Source organism: Gavialis gangeticus, unplaced genomic scaffold, assembly GCF_001723915.1.
Source record: "Gavialis gangeticus isolate Ggan-Ray unplaced genomic scaffold, GavGan_comp1, whole genome shotgun sequence".
NCBI classification, from domain to species: Eukaryota; Metazoa; Chordata; order Crocodylia; family Gavialidae; genus Gavialis; species Gavialis gangeticus.
The window spans coordinates 10,569,279-10,589,105 of NW_017729015.1; the positions used below are offsets into that span (position 1 = coordinate 10,569,279).

Consider the following 19,827-nt stretch of genomic DNA (forward strand, 5'->3'; position numbering starts at 1 on the left):
ATAGGAAATGAAGCGCAAAGCACCTGGTTGTTAGCTTGGCCCTCTCCTTCCTACACTGGACTCAGCAGTGGCATTAGGGCTGATATAGGGCCCCTCCTGGGCCAGTGTGGTGGGGGCCACACGGTCACACCGTTGCCAGATCCCGATCCGGGGTAGATGCTGACACAATCTGGCTTTGCACCAGAGGAGCTGAGATCAGATGCGCCAGCTCCCAGCCCAGCCCTTCACTGTCATCCAGGGCACGCTCTTTCTCTGTCTGTTAAGTCTGAACCTTCATGCTGCATTCCTGAGTTTCCACCTTTTCTCCATGAAGTTTGGTGTCCCCCCGCAAATGGGAGGGGGGGACGCACCCACCGGCGCTGAAGCTGAGAGACTCGGCGAACTGCCGAGAGTGAATGAGATGAAGCCCTTCCCTCCCCTTTAAGAGCAGGAGGCTTGCAGCTCCACATATGTTAAATCGATCTCTGCAGACCGACATGTGCCGCTCAGAGGGGCAGGGATGCCGAAGGGGCTGAGGTCATTGCTTTGTACGATGGGCCTTTTGCAACACCCCCGGCCAAGCCGCAGCTTTTTCATAACCGTCTGCTCTGCTCCAAGTCACTCCCCTCCCTCCCTCTCACCTCCATTTCTTTCCACCCTCCCTCCTCTCGCCTAGACCCAAAACACAGGTGCACGGCGTTCGGGAGTCAGCGAGGAGGGGACAGAAGCCTGACTGTTGAGGCAGTGCACCTGCAGGGTGATTTGGCCCCGTTAATTAAATGCCCTTGGAGAAAGGGCTCTGCCCTGGTTCACGTCTTTAGAAACAGGGCTTGTTTGTTTTACTCCGAGACAGGGTTTCAGCACTGAGGAAGGACAAATGCATTTCTTGGCTTGCTCACCCAGTGCTGCAGTGTTCCTCCCTACCCTACCCTACCCAAGGGCCGGCTCCAGGAGCTGGCCACTTCCCCCTATGTAGCCACCCTGAGAGGGGAGATGGGGGGACATGACATCCACCCTGCATGTCCACGCTCCTGGGATAACTCCCACTTCTGAACCACCTCTGTGCTTGCCCCGAGCTGGACTGCTGCAAGCGGCTGAAAATAAATCTAACCCGGAGGGATAGGCAGGAGCTTTAACTCCCTGCGGGGGTGACAGGTTGAGGCGGCTCATGAAGATTTCCGTTGCCAAAGCGTATGCCCGATGGCTGGCTGGTGGGGAGGTGTTGGGCACGCCTCATCCCATGCCAGCGCCGTGCTCATCAGATGTCCTCAGGACCCCATAGAAGATCCCTATTGCAGAAGGGGTGTGCTAGCGACTCCTGTCAAGATGCATCTTTTGGGTTACACTTGAGTGCTGTCCTGGGTTGGTATTTCTGCTGGGCACTAAGTCCTACCTGGGTAGGCCTGGGGTCCCAGCATCTGGTTTCTCTTCCTTGGTGCCAGGCACAGTGGATCCCCAGCCTCTGACCAGGGACTTGCATACAAGTAAACTACTGGCTCATGGCATGACTTCCCCCAGAAATGCTCCCCGGCCAGGCGGTTATCTTAACCAGCCACTGGATGTCACTGTTGCTGCAATAAAATACAGCCATGAACTTTTTTTGTCATGATCATTGTTTTCTGGTCCCCATAGAGGGACTTCTGGGAGCTGAGGGAGCATTGCCCACAAAGCTTGCCTGCTCTCCTGCTCGCAGATGGTGCTTCTAGGCCAGATCAGGTCCCTTACACAGGCCCTCTGAACCCCTCACGCCAGCCCCAGGGCCCTCACACAGTGCTTTGCCCCTCGGCTACAGCCTTGCAATGCTTAGGGAGCAGCGATGCAGGCTGGATGTGGCCCTGCCCTGTGCAACTCTGCTTAGAAAGCCTGACTGTTCCTCTGGCCAGGGATCTCCACTCTCTATTAAGTTAATCAGCAAATGCCTGCACTGCAAGGGGTGCAGTAGCATTCATTTCCTGGTGCTTACCCTCAGAGGTGGCTGAAAGACACAGCTAGGGAAACCGAGGCACAGAGCTGAGACTTGACTCCCTGGGGCTCACCCAGTGGAGTCAGAAACAGACCCCAGGAGTCCTGACTCCCAGCCCCATGCCCCAGTCTAGGGCCTCTGACCCAGAACCCCTTGGTAACTGGCCCAGTCCAGCTGTGGCTGAGCAGAAAGGCAAGCATTTGCATGACAGAGATTGCTTTTACGGCTTAGCCTTGTAGTCTCAGACTGGCCAGGGTGGGTGGCTGTCTGCATCACCAGCCCACCGGGACTTGGATGGAAAAGGACGCACTGCGAAGAAGCCCTGGGCTGCCTGGCAGAGTGGGCTGGGGAGGGAAGGGGATGCTTGGGTTGTGCAGCCTTCAGAAAGCAGGGGGATCCAGCATCCCCCATGGACCAGAAAGAGTCGCGCCACGGCCAGAGCTCAGGAGTCCTCAGTGTTGCGTCCCCCTCTGGCTCTGGCCTAGGTCAGAGCAGGTCTCTTCGCTTTTTGTTCCTGGTTTCCCCAACTCTACAATGGGGCGAGGACATGGTCTCTTCCCTGTGCAGAGTGCGAACTACTGCCCAGGGTCAGCCCTGAGGTCTTTGCCCAGGGCCCATATGGGCAGTAGGAAGGAAGTACAGGGGTGCAGGGCACCCCATAACTGCAGGCTTCTTGCATCGTCCTTTGAAACAGCTGGCATTGCCCACCACTGGACACTGGAGTCACTGGTCTGACCCAGCACATCGGTGAGTCGTGACAGTGCAGTGTAGCGGAGACAGCCCTGGGACTCAGGGGAGCTGGGCTCTATGCCTGGCTCTGGCATTGGCCCACTGGGTGACCCTAGGCAACAAACTTCCCTCCGTGCCTCAGTTTCTCCACTTGTCCCAAAGGGGCAATGACACCACCCCTTTCCATTGTAAAGTGCTTGGGAACAACGAAGTGCATGCTGGGCAGCACTGCTCTCAGTCTTGGTGTGTAAGGAGCTCAGCTGCGGGCCCCCTGGTAGCACAGCACCTGGAGATCTCCAGATGAACAGTGCCAGGCTAGGTGTTGTTGCTCTCGATCCCTGTTTTCCCAGGCAAGAACTGTCCTGGGGCCTATGGGAGCTGAGACACCGGGAGTTGCTACAGCAGGATAGACAGGCCCCGGCTGAGAGTGATGGATCGATCCTCCCCGGTGCAGAGCCGGTGCTGAATCCTTCCCTCCGTGCAGTTCGGGCAGACACTCGGCACCTGAGCTTGTGCGTAGCACTTCAGACAGCACGATGGAGCCCAGCCTGAAACTTTAGCTGCCCGTTGAGAGCTGGCGCACGGGCTCCTTCCAGTGAGGGAAAACCTCGGGAGCCTTTTCCCCCAGGTTAGCTCCGCTACCAGGGAGCCGGCCCCTGCAGGACAGCTGGAGCCTTGGGAGAAAGGGGGTTAGCAGAGGTCTGGAGAAAGGCCAGCTTGTCGGTGTCCAGTTTACCACTAAACTGAAAGGTTTATCAGGAGTCTGGATCAGCCCAGATGGCAATGGGGGGGAGTGCACAGCAAAGTCTGGAGCTGAAGTGAGTTCAAATCGCTTTCTTTCCCTGCCTCCCAGCTGCTGTAAAACTGTTCTCTGAATCCCAGCCAGAGGCAAAAGCTCCAAGTGCAGACTCACTGAGAAGGAACGTTTCAGCTGCTGATGGGCCTGGATTCAAATATCTCTTTGCTGGTTTTTTGTTTTTCCTTCTTCCTGCGTATCTGCGCTGCTCATGCTCCCCAGAGCAAACAGGGCTGTCTGTCGGTAGCAGAAGAGTTAGACTAGTACCGATAAGCCCGACTGCGCAAGGTGCTGTATGACGGCAAGGTTCATCTTGTAGATAAAGGCCAGAAGGGGAAACTGAGGCATAGGGGTGGTAGCTTGTCTAAGGCCACAAAGCAGGACACTGGCCAGGAGGGCTAAGGCCACTCATGACCTGGGAGCTTGCCAGGAAATTCACCCTAGGCAAGCTGCCCCCTTTTTTGGTGGCTGTAGTCAGGGTGATCTTAACACGGGGAATTTAGTGTCCCCACTGTTCTAGCTGTAGCAGTGTCTTTGTACTGAGGTTGTTATCTGCTGGCATTTCCTTTGGCGCAGCAGCCCCCATGACCCGCCGGCGCCGCTCACTCCCCGTCCTAGTGGGGAGGTGAAGGGTTGTCCTTGGCTCTGGGGACCCAGGGTCCAACATCATCTGTGGCACTGCAGAAAGTGACCCGAGTGTGCAACCTGTGCTGGAGCCCTGTTGCTCTCCTCGACCCTGCTGGCCCCAAACCCAGATCCATCACGCCTGCAGTAGCTTCCCCCGGTCCCATGGCCATCAGCACCTCCAGCTGGGAGGTTCAGTGGTTACAGGGACCTGGGACTGGAGCCTGCATTCAAAGGGAGAGTCCAGGGATGATTGTGCCGTGCTGTCTCAGCACTGCAGGCCTCCCTGCTCAGACCTTGGGCCTTGCGACCTAGAACAGGACAGGTCTCCAGACCCGGTCTCCAGATGGCTTTCCTGGCCATACCTCACTCTCTTCTTCCTGCCCCGAGGAGGCAACTCTCTCTTTTTCAGCACTGCAGATAGGCAGTGCCAGGGCTCCTAGGAGACACCTTGTGAGGTAGGGGGCTCCAGCTCTGCAGGATCCAGCAGAGGAGACTGCAGATCCCTCAAATGTCCCTCATGGACATTTTGCAACAGCCTGCACCTAGCAAGATTGCCCACCCGTCCACAAGGCAATAAGGGACCCAGTCAGGATTGTATAGGAGACACCAGCTATGCCCTAACCACATGGGATGCTAAGACCCTCTGAAGGGTGCCAACTTTTTCTTAGCCCCCTTTGCACCCTCCCACTTCATGGTAGCAAGGGCTAGTGAGGAGCCAAAAGAGATTCGTGGTTCCCCGAAAGAGAAAGGGCTGGAAAGCTGGAACTCACTGGAGAGGATGGCACGGTCCTCCGTGAATTTGCACTTTTCAGTAGCCGGCCACTTGGCACCGCTGGCCTGGCATAGCTTCAGGAGGGGCAGTTGCCTGGTACTGTTGGAGTCCTTGTGACTCATGCACGCACATATGGTGCAAACAGAAACTGCATCCTGGCCAGCCTGTCCTGTGCCATCACCCATGCCTTGCGCAGCTGCCCTGCATTTCTCTGCCTTATCTGGCCTCCCTGTCAGCTGAAGACATAGGATGAATTGCTCCTTCCCTCCTCCGGGCCTGGCCCTGGGAAGTGACTGGAGAATGAGATCCCAGTGGCAGATGCAGGACTCTGACGGGATGAGCTCGTGTTGTCATGAAAAAAGGGGAAGCCTTTTTAATCCAAGAAGGAGGCCTGATTAATTTTGGGGGGAAGGGGTGGTGACAAAATGTCAGGCTTGATAAAAGAAAATGGAATGGGGCTTTAGTCAGAGATAGGGCTTGGGCATCCGTCAGAAATAGGGTTTAAACAGAAAACATCTGGCTGCAAAAAGAAAAAAATGGTCAAGGTATGGAGCTTCCAGTGAAAACACTCACTGGCTGAAAATTTTCCAGCAGAAATGAATGCTCTTGGTGCCCTTGACATCGTCCAAGCTCCTCTTGCACCGCACTGGATGGATGCTGGCGGTCGAGCTGGGAGTGTTGTTTGGGTGCTGGCTCTGAGACCTCCTTGCCCCATCGCGAGGAGGGGCAGTTTGTGGCCAAAAGGAAGTGTCCTACACCCTGGCCGCGTCACGGATGTGCCATGCATCTGAGGGCATTGCCTCGGCTTCCCTCACTGTAGAGGAGGGTTAGAAATACTTGCACTCCCTCTGTCACCTAATTACACCTTAACAAAGAGATGGTGGTGTCTCCACGTAGGCGGGTGCAGGCAGGGTGTGGGGCTGGGAGCCCCGTCCAAGGGTAGGAGACGCTGTCTTGAGTCGTATTCAGCATCGGGGGTGGAAAGCAGCGTGGTGGGCAAGGGTGTGCCAGTCTCAAATGCCCTAGGCTAAAACTCTTGGTGCACAGCCGTCCTGGCCTCCCGAGTGACCGGCCGGCCTGCAGGGGCTTCTGGGAGAGAGGGGAGCTGGGGCGGACCAGCGGGTCTCGGCGGCGGGGTTCAGGGTGCAGGTCCAGGGCTGAGGCTGAGCCCGAGTAGGTTGTTTCCCTGGAGCGCTGGTGCCACCTAGTGAAAAGTCACAGGATTTTCCAAGAGCTGAGACACTTCACTAAAACGGGAATGAAATCCCTGTCCCAAGGAGCTCTGGGACCAAGGGGAAGTGAGGTCTGTGTCTCAGGAGATGGCTTCAAAGCACTGAAACAGCATCTGGACCTCAGCAGCTGCAGCTTGACCATAGCCCAAGTCTGACCTTCAATTAAGCCTTATAGATGGAGCAATCAGTACAAGTGATGACTTTCCCAAGAGTTGTCAGCCATGTCCCAACCCATTCCCCCAGGTACTGGAAATACACTTCCCTCCAGACCAAGGCATCTGCGCGGATGCAAGATGCATTTGTCTTTGCATCCCTGACTGCCCCCCACCTGCATCTGAACGTTTGCTGGACCTGGATGTTGTGGGAGGGACAAATGTGTAATAATGACACTTCTTGCAGGTGCAGTGTCTTGGGGAATCATAGATGTCCTATCAAGTATGGCAGATCAAGAGCCTGATGCCTCAGTTTCCCTTTCTGTGGAATAAGATGGGTAATAGCTGCCTTGAAGGAGGTCTGTTAGGTGGAGCTTATTGTTGTTATGGATCCTGTCCCATTCCTGCCTAGTTAGGAGCAGCCCACAGGACATGTGCTAGTACATGAACAGTGCCCTGGATCACACCACGGCATTGCTCTTCCAGGCAGCAGTCTCTCTAGCCCAGGGACGGGCAATTATTTCAGGCAGAGGGCCGCTTAATGAGTTTTGGCAAGCCATCGAGAGCCACATGATAGGCAGCCAGGGCAGATAAATATTAATTTTCTAAATTCGGAGGGGGGCCTCACGAGCCAGATAGAATGGTCTGGCAGGCCGCATCTAGCCCGCGGGCCGCATTTTGCCCACCCCTGCTCTAGCCTCATGCCTCTAGTTTCTACTACCCTGGTTGGCACCACAGCCATCTCCCCCAGGGTCAAACAAGCCAAGTTGCAAATGCCTCACTTAAGACGAGCTACGTTGTCCCAAAGATTGGTCCATTGCTTTGAGCCAGGTGGGTGGCATCAAAACCATTTCCAGTGTGTGTGTGTGTGTGTGTGGCTTTAATTCATTAAAAAAAAATCTGAAAAGGAAATAATAATTTTTAAAAAAGTATCAGGCTAGAGCACCAGTCATGTCAGCGCTGTGCAGGGCTTGCTTGGGGCACTTCAGTCTGAACTTTGCCTTTTGAAGCTGAGTCAAATCTTTCCCACAGATACATGATCATAGCATAACAGACACCTGCAGCTGTGTGCATTAATAAATGCGCGTGGGCTCTGCGTTCCCACCTTCACAGCCCACCGGCGTGCAGTCCACCACCGGGCAAAACCAACAGCTGCATGTTCGTCGATAAGTGAGGGCTCAAAAAGAAATCCATGTACCTGCGGACTTACTGAGTTTACGAGTAGGGGCAATGCTCTTCGAATGGTTGCTGAGCTCTCTAGCGGTGCTCAAGCACTACGCTCTGTATTCTGCTACAAGAACTGAGGCTCAATTGCACCCAGATGGGAGGTTTTCTGTAGTATTTTTGTTCATCTTGCAAGCAAGGCCTCAGCACTGCCATTCCCGCGGCCGTCTCTTTCTGCAGCAGCTGCTGAGTCTAACCACTGTGGAGAAGAGACTTTCTCTGCAGTGGTCTGATTTAATAGGAAGTGAACGGTTTGAAAAGAAAACTGCCAGACCTCCAGGGAGACAAATTATCCTCTCTCATCAGAAATGGTTTCTGTACAAAGCTGCTTCCTCGCATGGCTCAGAGAATACGAAGTACTTGGTGGCTGTCTTGTTGGAGGTAAATCAGGCCCATTAGCCGAGGAGAGCTAGAGGGCTGCAGCATACAGTGCTCGAGACTCGTAGATTGTCCAGAGGCTAAATATTAAGGCCACTGTTATCTGGTGACAGGGACAACATCACCTCTTCCACGCTCTGCTTCTTGCTCTCAGGCAGTTTTTAGAGTGTCCTCCCCTACCCACCAAGTCATAAATAAAAAGGGGTTATGACTCCTTTACCCTACTCACAATGCTCAAGTGAGAAAGCAGGGTAGGGATTCCTGGTTTGAATTTCCAGCTTTGCCCTGAACTCAGGTGCTGATGTCCACTAAGCATGCACTCTGCAGGAAGCCGAAGGTTGCCTGTGCCTCAGTTTTCCCACGTGTGAAATGGGGACAGCGATACTGTCCTCCCCGACACAGAGGAATAAATAAGCACTTCAAGATCTGGGGGTTGAAAGACGGTGAGGAAATGCTGTCATGCAAGGAGTTTAAGGACAAGGTGGTGATACATGGGGGGACTCTGGGGTTTGCCTTGTAAGGAAATGGTCTTTGGCTAAGTAATGCAGTGGCACACACCCCAGACCTCTCATCTTGTAAGTGCTGGGGGACAGAAGCCCAGGTCTTTATGGTGTGTGTGTGTGTAGCACCTAGCATGAAAGATCAGAGCTCCCTGCCTGCAGCCTCTAGGTGCTAGCACTCAGACGGCAGAGTCACTGCACCTGGTGCCTGGGCCTGGCACTACCTCTTTGCTTAGAACTGACTTTCACCTTGGGTGGCGGCACGACTGGTTGTATGCTGCACTTGTCAGATCAAACTCAAGTAGCCGCGTACCCATTTCCCAGGCTCTGAGCATGGAGTGGGGCTCCATCTGGGCCTGCTCAGAGCTGGGGAGCAAGGCTGCAGTGCTGAGGCAGGGGCCTCTCTCTGCTTTTTTTCTGCGGCAGATGGTTGAGATTACAAAAAAAAGAAAGAAGAAGAAAATCTCTAAAAGCTTCCTGTTCCTCAGCGAATGCAGAAGCCAGCCCTTTCTACTGGAGTTCCCAGAGGTGGCTGCTGCAGCTGTTGCACCCCCATCCCATCCCATCCCATCCCATCCCATCCCAGCCGCCCCCCAAAACAAAACCAGAACCATTTCAAGGGATTTACACTTTGTCAAGTGTTTGGTATTGAGTGCAGGGGCTGCAGCAGCGGATTTCCTCTCGTTACAACCTCGGCAAGTGAAAAAAGTGGCATCTGCTGCAGCTCAGGGCCAGCATGAGGGGGTGACCTGTCTAGACGTGGATGGAGCCACCCCCCAGGGAAGGTCGTTACAGTTCTGCAGAAGCACCGAGTCACCCCAATGTGATGGGTGCAGGACATATTTGTAGACAGCCATGCCCCACGATTGCTTAGAGTCATGCTGAAGGAGACAATCAGGCTGGGAGAGGACAAGTGTCACTGACTTGGTGCTTGATTGTGGGCAAGTCAAAGCCAGGAACATAACCCGGGACTAGTGCTGACACCTCTGTCCACAGGCAATGCTGCCAGCACAAGCCAGTAGGGCAGCAGTTGCTAAGGGCCAAAGAAGGAATGTGATCCAAATCTCCTTAGAGGCATCATGTTCTCTGACACCCCCAGACCTGAATCTGAGCCTGGCCTCTCGGGGAATCAGTCCTTGAGCACCTTCATCCAGCCCCTGATGGAAACTAGTGATGCCCTTTTCCGCAGGGAGTGTCCTCTTCAGGAGAAGAGCCAGGGAGATGCTCAAAGCATTGCTACTCCCCAACAGAGGCTCAGCTGCTTCTCCGTGAAATGAGGTGGCGGGCTCCCAGCTGACACCCTAGGGTCTAAATCACAAAACCAACTTCTATAATTTTGTGCCCACCTGAGTTCTGGCAGCCAGAGCTGACAACGTTTGGCCTTTGCCATGCTGCTGTCAGGAAATCCCCTCAACACCACCAGCTACAGACACGAGACAATGTTTTATACCCGCTCCCCTCCTGCCCCCACCCTGATGACTATGCAGGGCCGCGTAGTAGCAGTCCCCTGACCTTACAGATGGAAGATGGGAGATCTTCTTCATGCCAAAATGTTTTAAAACTAGGAGACCCGGACAGAAGTCTTCTGCTGCAATCCCATCTGGACGGATCTAAGATGAAGCAGTGTCTTCCAGATGACTTCACAAACAAAATGCGGAGGGCAGAACAGCCGTTCCCTGCAGCGTGCATTCGACTGCTTGCCTAACTGCCTGCACCACGTTCGTATGCCCTTTGCAAGCACAGCCAGCGAGGACAACCCTTGTGCTGCGAACTGGCCCTCAGGGTCCTTCTAGGACAGGCACTGTTGGGGTCTGCCCTGTGGGACAAGGAGGAGGAAGAAGCATATCGGAGCCAATGAATGGTGCAGTATGATGGATGAAGAATTCAAGGTGGGGAGAAAACTGCTGTCTGGCAAATGTCCCCAGAATGGACTGCTATTTTTTCTACCCAAGGCCATGATGCAACTAAGTGTGTCCATCAGACAGAAAGGGCTGTCACCCTCTGCCCCAGGGGCATTGTGCCCCTGGCAATGTGCATTAAGGGGTGTTTTTTCCCCGTATCAGGTACTGACTGCAAATGGATACAGGCTAGTGGACTGGACAAATAACTCTTCCCATCCACCAAACATAACTGGCCTCAGAAATCACCTGTGGAACTCCCTGCCACAGGATAACAGCTCTTCTTCATTAAAAATAAAAACCAGGTATGAAAGCAAATCCATCCTTAATTATAGTAACAAGGATGACTTATTCATAAGGGATATGGGGAGCCTCATTATTCAAGGCACTGGCCAACTGCTGACTGCTTGGGGTCAGGAGGAGAAACATCCTCTGCTGGTAGATTATTCCATTGTAGTCCATTGTGAGACGACACAATATTGGGTCCATAAAGTCCACAATACGAGTGGGACCATAAAGTCCACCTGGAGATGCCGATATGCTGAAACTAAGCCGAAAGCTTCTTTTTCCACCTATGGCAAGATCCTCTGCAGAGACAGTTGATTCTTTCCCCTCCCAGACCCCCAGACAGCTTTTTCCATTAGCACTCATGGCAGTTTTGCTCCAGCACTGAGGAAGTACATCCAGAGTCTGCATTTCACAGCAATAGCATGGAGCTGAGGCGTGCGCCTGTGGTAAGACATGGTCTTTTGAAATTGGATACCATCGGGGCTGTAATGTCCCGTTTTCTCTGCACTAATGTCCCCGGTTTGGTTTTCCCGTCTGCTTTCTTGGCGGCCTGCAAGTTGGCGACTCACATCTGGCTTTTCTCTTTTGGTGAGTTGGTTGGGTTTTTTTCCCCCGCTCCTTCATGGGCTCAGCTGTATTTCCTTGTTCTGATTCCATGCAAAATGACCTAGAAAACTAATTCTTTTTAAATCATAGACTCCATCATGAGAAGGAAAAGGAGAAAGAAAAAAAGGGCATATTGAAATAATTTTCCAGGGAAGACATTTTCCAGCATGCAAAAGCAGCAGTCTGCTAAAGCGCACATTTTGAATCTTTCTTGCTTTCTTGCCTCTTATTTTTCTGGCCTCAGAAATCCAGTGGCAGTGTCTTGATAGGCAAGTATTTCCTTAATCAAGATGGCCATGTGCCTCTGTTAGAGTAGAGGATTTGGGCAAGTCTTTGATATGTAGATAAACTCAGGAAAACATAAGTTCTGGAAAGGTTTCCATTCACCAAAGAAAAATAGCCATGCACCCAGGCTTGTCTGAAAGGACCGGTCTTCATTTGTTGTGCTTAAAAAAGATAAAGCCTCTTTTGATATTTGGAGGGAGCAACAGCAGCAGACATGGCCAAAGCTATCATTTTTATTGCACATGCTGTAATCTTTTCCCAGTGACTGAGAAGGATCTCCAAGTATTGGTAAATCCATCCAGGTACAAGTAATTTTTTGCTCTTAAGGCCTGAACTCAATACAATGAATCCCTGCTCCCCAGAGCACGGGCCCAACATGAAGCTTATAGATGCTATTTTAATCCACCTTTTAATCCACCGTTCACTTTTCCCTGTGCATAGCTCTTTCGAAAGCCATCAGAGCCATCCAGGGCTGCGTTTGCCAAAGCTGGGATTCTCAGTCACATGTTAGGGGAGGTCTAGCAGAGCATCAGATACAACTTGAAAGACTCAAGCTTCACCCAACAGCATCATGAGGAAGACAGACAGCCTCCATCTTCCCCCTTCCTTTGCTGTTTTGGCTTCAAGCTTTAGAGAATCAATGACCAAGTGAAAAAAAAACAGGGAAAAAAGCTCTCTTTTTGCAGGCTCTGGAAAACAATCGGAATGGCAGCACCTTTCTTTCATTTCCAGTTTGCTCAGTGTACAGCCAGTGCAGCAGTGCGACTCAGCCGAGTGCTGCCACCTTCGCTTGTCTGCCTGGCAGTCTGCAACCCACACACACGGTGTGCATGGCCTTTTGGTGGGCCCGTTGGAGGGAGCCAGCACTGAGCTGCATAAACTAGAAAAAGGCGAGGTGTTGGCTTATATCCTTGGCAACTCTAGCATACGAAGCTGAACTAAAAACAGCCTCCTCTTTTAAAGGCAGGGTGGTCCAGGTCAAACCGCTTTCTGCAGGCTCAGGAACCCTTAAGGCGCAGACAGAAGTGACAGTTTTTGCCTGATCTGGCCCTTGAAAGCACTCTACAGCTGCGACCAAACAGAAGTGTATGGTTGCAGAGTGCTTTAAAAGGGCCTGATTCAACAAAAATCTGGATCCTCATCAGATAAAGACATTTCGAAACAAAGCACCTTCAGTAACTTGTGTCTGTGCTGCCTCCCAGCTCCAGCACTGTTTTCAGAATGGGGGGGGAAGGAGCAGACAGAGTTCGGTCTGGGGTTTTTTCAGCTAGCACTGGAGGATGGGGCAAGTGTATTGGACCCCCTCCAAGGTGGGGCAGGGCTCCAATCCACCCTCCCCACTTTCTAGTGCTGGTGGGGAGCCCCCAGAAAGAGCTCCCTCCACTCCCTTTACCCCACTCCCATTCAGAAAACAGCCCCGGGGCTGGGAGTGGGCAGGGGCACTGCTAGGGGAGAACAGCTGCCCAACCCCAGGACCCAACAGTGAACTTCTGTTGGGTCTGGGGGATTGTTGTAACTCATGGCGCTTCCTGCAAAGCACCATGAGTTACAATGGGGAGCTACTCTTCTGTCTGCACCTCTAGTTCTATTCCTGGTCTTTGCTGCCAGTTTTGGCGAGTCCATGTTTTCCCTTCCTACCCTGTGTCCAGCTATGCTGCTAGCTTTTAAGAGAAACCACTGTCTCCTGCTGAATGTGTGAGCAATGCCTGGTACAGATGACCCTGATCTGAGCTAAGGCCTCAAGACCCCACGTTAATAATTTGATCAGTCCTCAGTGGCCTTTTTGAAATGACATTAGGATCTATTGTGTTAGCAGGAACATGTGGCCGGCAGCAGAGAAAGCATCGTACGTTTAAGCTGTGCCCTCTGGAGAGCAGAGCTAATAAAATGCAGTACCAGTTAGAAATGGCCCAATGAAATCATCTAATCAGCTCCCAAGTGGATGAATTAACTGCCCTGCCAAAAGGAAAACCGTGTCACTGAATTGATTTTTGCAAGGAAAATAGCATGGCGGGGGGCCACCCTCTTTGAAGGGAAATGTGATCCAAATGCCAGTCCATCCCTGGAGGGCATTTTCAGAGCTGAGAAAAGAGCCTCCCGTGTAAACAGCACCCACATGTTCGATGCCTCCTTCCCCCCACCAGGAGTTACAAGAGGTCCGCTTAGCCACTGAGCTCAATGGTGACGTGCACTGAAATACAAAGGGCTGGATGCTGCCCAGATGCTGTCCCTGCTTTTATAAAGGTTTTCTTCTTCTAACGGATTGGTCACATTTGGCTTTAAAGTCACGCACAGGACACTAAGAAGCCTTCACCAGCCTGTCAGGTTCCTTCTCTTAGACACAGGAGTGGGTCTTTCCTTAGGTGGTCTGAAATGAATGAGACACGGGAGGACCTGTTAGGAAGCAATGCCAAGCCTGGCTGTGCTGACAGGGCCATTCAGGCTGACCACTGCTCACCTAACACTGGTCCATGGTGAGCCTTAATTTGGACACACTTTAACTATTATTCTCTGAGCCTGGTGATCCAGCCAGCTTTCTGTCCACCTTACAGACCTTTCATCCAACCCATACTTACTTAGCTTGCTTGCAAGAATGCTGTGGGAGACTATCAAAGGCCTTGCTAAAGTCAGGGCATAGCATGTCCACTGCTCTTCCTGCATCCACAGAGCCAGTCATCTCATCATAGTAGACAATCAGGTTGGCCAGGCATGACTTGCCCTTGGTGAATCCATGCTGACTGGTCCTGATCACCTTCTTGGAATCAGAGAATCATAGAGAATGAGGGTTGCTCAAAGTGGGACCAATTTCTTCTCCCCCAAGTGCTTAAAAATGGATTACTTGAGGAGCTGCTCCATGATTTTCCTAGGGACTGAGGTGAGGCTGACCAGTCTGTAGTTCCCTGGATCCTCCTTCCTCCCCTTCTTAAATATGGGCACTATATTTGCCCTTTTCCAATCCCCAATCGCCATGAGTTTTCAAAGATGATGGCCAGTGGTTCTGCAATCACATCAGCCAACTCCCTCAGCATCCTCAGGTGCATCCCATCCAGGCCCATGGACTTGTACACATCCAGCATTTCTAAATAGTCCCTAACCTGTTCTTTTGCCACTGTTGCTTACCCCCTCCCCAAGCTGCCAGGTGCAGTACTCTGGGAGCTCACCTTACCTGTGAAGGCTGAGGTGAAAAAGGTATTGAAAAAGGCCTTTTCTACATCATCTGTCACTAGGTTGCCTCCCCCATTTCGTAAAGGACCTACACTTTCCCTGATCTTCGTCTTGTTGCTGATATATTTGTAGAAACCCCTCTCTTCCCTTGCTAGCTGCAACTCCAGTTGTGCTTTGGCCTTCCTGATTTCATCCCTGCATGCCCGAGCAATGCTCTTATACTCCTCCCTAGTTATTTGTCCAGGTTTCCACTTCTTGTAAGGGTCCTTTTCTGTGTTTTAGCTCACTGAAGAGTTCCCTGCTAAGTCACGCTTGTCTTCTGCCATACTTGCTCATCTTCCTGCGCATCGGGATAGTTTGTTCCTCCACCCTTAGTAAGGTTTCTTTCAAGTACAGCCATCTCCTGAACTTCTTTTCCCCTCTGACAGGCCTCCCAGGGGATCCTGCCCATCAGTTCCCTGAGTGAGTTGAAGTCTGCTTTTCTGAAGTCCAGGGTCCTTACTCTGCTGTTCTCCTTCCTTCCTTTCCTCAGGATCCTGGACTCAGTTATCACATGGTCAATGCTGCCCTAGTTGTCATCCACTTCTACGTCCCCCACCAATTCTTCCCTGTTTGTGAGCAGCAGGTCAAGAAGAGCACAGCCCTTAGTTGGCCGCTCCAGCACTTGCACCAGGAAGTTGTCCCCAACACTCTCCAAAAACATCCTGAATTGCCTGCACACTGCTGTATTGCCCTCCCAGCAGTTGTTAGAGTGACTGAAGTCCTCCATGAGAACCAGGACCTGTGATCAGGAAACTTGCACTACCTGTTTGAAGAAAGCCTCATTCACCTCATCCTCCTGGTCTGGTGGTCTGTAGCAGACGCCCACCCCAGCAACACCCTTGGTGCTCTCTCCTCTAACCTTAACCCAAAGACTTTCAGCAGGCCTGTCCCCAGTTTCATACCGGAGCTCTGAGCAATCATACAGCTCTTCTACATAGAGCACAACTTTTCTCTCCTGTCTTGTCCTTTCTGGACAGTTTATCCCCATCCACGACAGCGCCCCGGTCATGTGAGCTCCCACCAGCTCTCCGTTATTCCAACGATATCATAGTTTGAGGGCTGCAAGGACTTCCCATTCTTCCTGCTTGTTTCTTTTTAGTGATAACTTTCATAGCCATGTCAAGCAACCAGCATCATGCTTTAGTTTTTGGGACTGGCCTTCAAGGGTAGAAGTGCTAATGCCCGAGTGGGAGCAAGGTGCAGGCCAGCTTTCGTTCCTGCTTTGCTTTACTACAAGGAGAACATGGATCTCCAGACCACAAGAGTGTAACTAATTGCTAGACAATAAGTCCAGGGTTTTTAGGGCATCTGTGGTCTGAGAACCTCAAAGCTCTTCATAAATATGAATGCCCAACTTCAGAGAGGGCATGAAGGTCTATAGCAGTGCCCTTGTTTAACTGAGAAGGTGTGGCAAGATCTTAGGAAAGCCAAGAATAAAAACCCAGGTGCCCTGACAGAGACCGCTCCCCCCCGGCTCCAAGCACTTGCTATAATTCCCACTCCTCCAGCGACTCGGTGGTTCTGCTTTTCCCAGTGTGGACTTGCTGTCTCATTCTCTCAACAGACATGCTGCCAGCCCTGCCCATGGATCTCAAAGGGGAGCCCGGACCACCAGGGAAGCCAGGCCCGCGAGGCCCTCCAGGACCACCAGGATACCCAGGAAAACCAGGCACTGGGAAACCAGGAATGCACGGCCAGCCAGGCCCTGCAGGGCCCCCTGGGTTTTCTGGTATTGGGAAACCAGGCATCCCAGGGCTCCCAGGAAAGGCGGGCATGAAAGGGATGCCTGGCTTGAAAGGTGAACCTGGCATGCGGGGAGAGCAAGGGCCACGGGGGCTGCCAGGGCCACCAGGTCTGCCTGGACCAGCGGGCATCTCAGTCAATGGTAAACCAGGCCTACAAGGGGCTCCAGGGCAACCCGGCTTTAGGGGTGAACCCGGACCGAAAGGGGAGCCGGGCCTTCGTGGGGAACGTGGTATGAAAGGAGAAAATGGAGTTGGGAAGCCAGGGTTGCCAGGGCCCAGGGGGAACGGCGGGCCACCTGGTCCTTCTGGCCCACCAGGCCCTGTGGGCAATGGAAAACCAGGGCTTGATGGCTTGCCAGGTGCTCCCGGGGGAAAGGGTGACATGGGCCCACCCGGTCCACCTGGGATCAATGGGGAACCGGGGCTAATTGGGCCACGGGGCCTGCCAGGTGTGGACGGAATAGGCATCCCAGGGGTTGCTGGCATCCCAGGGCTGCAAGGCCCCTTGGGGCCAAAGGGAGAACCCGGCATCCGCGGCCTTCCTGGTTTACCAGGAGCTACAGGCTATGGGAAACCAGGGCTGCCCGGCTTAAAAGGAGACCGCGGGCAGCCCGGGGTCCCAGGTGTGATTGGTGACAAAGGGGAGCCAGGCATAGATGGGGAGCCAGGAGACATGGGGCCACCAGGCATCATAGGACCCCCAGGGCCCCCAGGTTCCATGGGTTTGCCAGGTAAGCATGGGCTCATGGGCCCTAAAGGTGACGCCGGGCCCCCAGGGGTCCCAGGAATGCCAGGGATACGCGGAGACCAAGGACCAAATGGTTTTGCAGGGAAACCAGGGGTACCAGGAGAGAGAGGCTTGCCAGGTTCACATGGGCCACCTGGCCCAATGGGCCCCAAAGGGGAACCAGGGTTCATAGGGCTCCCTGGGGTGCCTGGGTTAACAGGGGGCCCTGGCCCTAAGGGGGAGGGTGGGATTCCAGGGCAGCCGGGCCTGAGGGGCCCATCTGGTATTCCAGGTCTACAGGGCCCTGCAGGGCCAATGGGGCCTCAGGGCTTACCAGGGCTGAAAGGGGAACCAGGTCACCCGGGCCCTCCGGGGGAGGGGAAAGTGGGCGGGCCGGGTATTGCAGGGCCCGTTGGCCCACCTGGAATGCCAGGAAACCCCGGATTACACGGGCCTCCTGGGCCTCCCGGGCCCCCTGGCCCCCCCGGGGCACCAGGGGTGTTTGACGAGACGGGCATTGCTGGGCTCCATTTGCCAGACGGTGGCGTGGAAGGTGCCGTGCTGGGGAACGGCAAGCCAGGGAAGCCACAGTATGGCCGAGGAGAGCTCTCTGCCCGAATAGCGCCAGCATTCACGGCCATCCTGACCTCGCCGTTCCCGGCATCCGGCATGCCAGTCAAATTTGACAGGACTTTGTATAACGGGCACAACGGCTACAATGCAGCTACTGGGATATTTACCTGTCCCATCTCCGGCATCTATTACTTTGCCTACCACGTGCATGTCAAAGGGACTAATGTCTGGGTGGCGCTGTACAAGAACAACGTACCTGCTACATACACCTACGATGAGTACAAAAAAGGCTACCTGGACCAAGCCTCGGGCAGCGCCGTGCTTGAACTCAAAGAGAACGACCAAGTCTGGGTGCAAATGCCTTCGGACCAAGCCAACGGGTTGTACTCCACAGAATACATCCACTCCTCCTTCTCTGGGTTCCTGCTTTGCCCCACATAACGGCTATTGGGTGCATTTCCTTTATACCCACTTTAGCCATAAACTGTCTTAATTTTTTTATTAAAAAAAAAAGAAAAACAAAATAAAATAAAATTAATGCAAAAAAGAAAAATCACTGGGAAGAACGTGCCCGTCGTTGGCGCGGGACCTTGCTTCACGCTGTTTGATCAATGAGTCAAGAGGATAATCAGAAAGATGTTTTCTTGCTTTTTTTCTGTTTTTTTGGGGGAGGGTAACGGCAAAGTGGAATAAACTTTACCCTAGCGACTGCACATCAAACTAGCATGGGATGGCAAGGACCTAGGCATGCAACGCGATTGTTCTGTAATCCAGAGTAGGTAAACTGAAGGAACTAGAGCCTTTTTTTTTTTTTTGGTTTATAACTTTTTCCCCATTTTGAATTAAATAAAAACAGCGATTTTAACTGTTAGTGTACACTTTAGCCAGCAAAAAGGTCCTATGCATTCAACCCAAATCTATGTAGAAGCAGTGCCATGATGGATTGAAATATCTTCCTCCTAATGCATCACTGGCCCAAGTTTCAGTCTCATTCATACTTTTCTTTTTTATTTTTAAGATTGTGCTTTGAGGCAGTCTCTCTGATTTAATCAGGAGTCAGTGCGGGTTGATTTTTAGTCATCAAATGTGTAACACATTGCATAAGCACCTTTATATAATAAGTAAATAATTATTATTTAAAAAGCCCTGTCTTTAGGAATAATACCACCACGTCAATGGTGTCTGGAAAAAGGACAAACAATTCCACAGCCATTCAGGGAATTTAGGACCCCTGTGATGATCTAATTTTCCTCCATCTTGTGTTAATTTATCATGGGCAGGTCAAAGGGCTGGTTCTATCCTGTACATTTCTTTGTAGCCCAAAGACTTGCTTGGTGTTGTGAACACATTATTATCTGACAATCCAAAGATGGCACTGCAAGCATGGCTTACAATGCTTGTAGTCTGAGTTAATGGAAAGTTTCACGATGCTTTCTTGAATGTGCCATTTATGGACAACTTGCTCTTAATGTCTCTGTTTCAGGAAACAAATGTTCATGTTGGTATTTTTTCTCTTCTTTGAGGACCTTTTAATTAAAAAAAGAGAGTGTTCACTCTGTCTTTCCATTCAATCATTTTACAATGGTGCTATTACCTACTTATGATGTTATTTACAAGTATAGTGCAATACGTATCTTTAAAGGTGCAGCATTCTACATGCCAACTTCTGTGATTTAGTTGTGGGGGAAATAATTTCCTGTTTGTCCTGTTGTTACCGCTTTGTCTCGATAATGCTTGAAATGTCACCAGTTTGAGTATGGGATATAAGGCTTTGGAAATGGTGTGCACAGGTATTGACCACTTGGCGACTCTGCCCTTCGTTTATGGGAACAATTGAGCCCTCTTGTTCTGTGGCTTGCCTGAAGATACACTAGAAATGAGCCCATGCAGTTAGGCATTTCTAAAGTGATTCTTCTAAACCCAGGCAGACACGGTGTCACCAAAGTTAAGCCACACATAATATATTAAATCCCTTTCTGCAAAGACCTGTGCCTAACAGCTGAAGCTCATTCAATCAGCAGCTCAGCAACCAAGATTCTCAAATGTCCATGATGCCCATAGTAAGGAAAAGCAGTAAGAACATGACTTGCTATTGTTCTCCAGATTTGTTGTAAAGATATTTAAACATAGATTTTCTATCTTTTTT

At 51.9% G+C, this 19,827-nt stretch overlaps 1 protein-coding gene across 4 annotated transcripts in view; it reads left to right on the top strand.

The window, feature by feature from the left end:
- The window catches only part of COL8A2 (collagen type VIII alpha 2 chain), a 175,349-nt gene extending 156,525 nt beyond the window's left edge, over positions 1 to 18,824 (top strand). For all 4 annotated transcript variants that reach the window (XM_019512200.1, XM_019512199.1, XM_019512201.1 and 1 more), the window contains one exon: positions 16,201 to 18,824. In XM_019512200.1, coding sequence (XP_019367745.1) covers positions 16,201 to 18,122 — 1,922 coding nt within the window. In that variant the 3' untranslated portion in view covers positions 18,123 to 18,824. The remainder of the gene's footprint in view (positions 1 to 16,200) is intronic.
- The last annotated feature ends 1,003 nt before the right edge of the window (positions 18,825 to 19,827 follow it).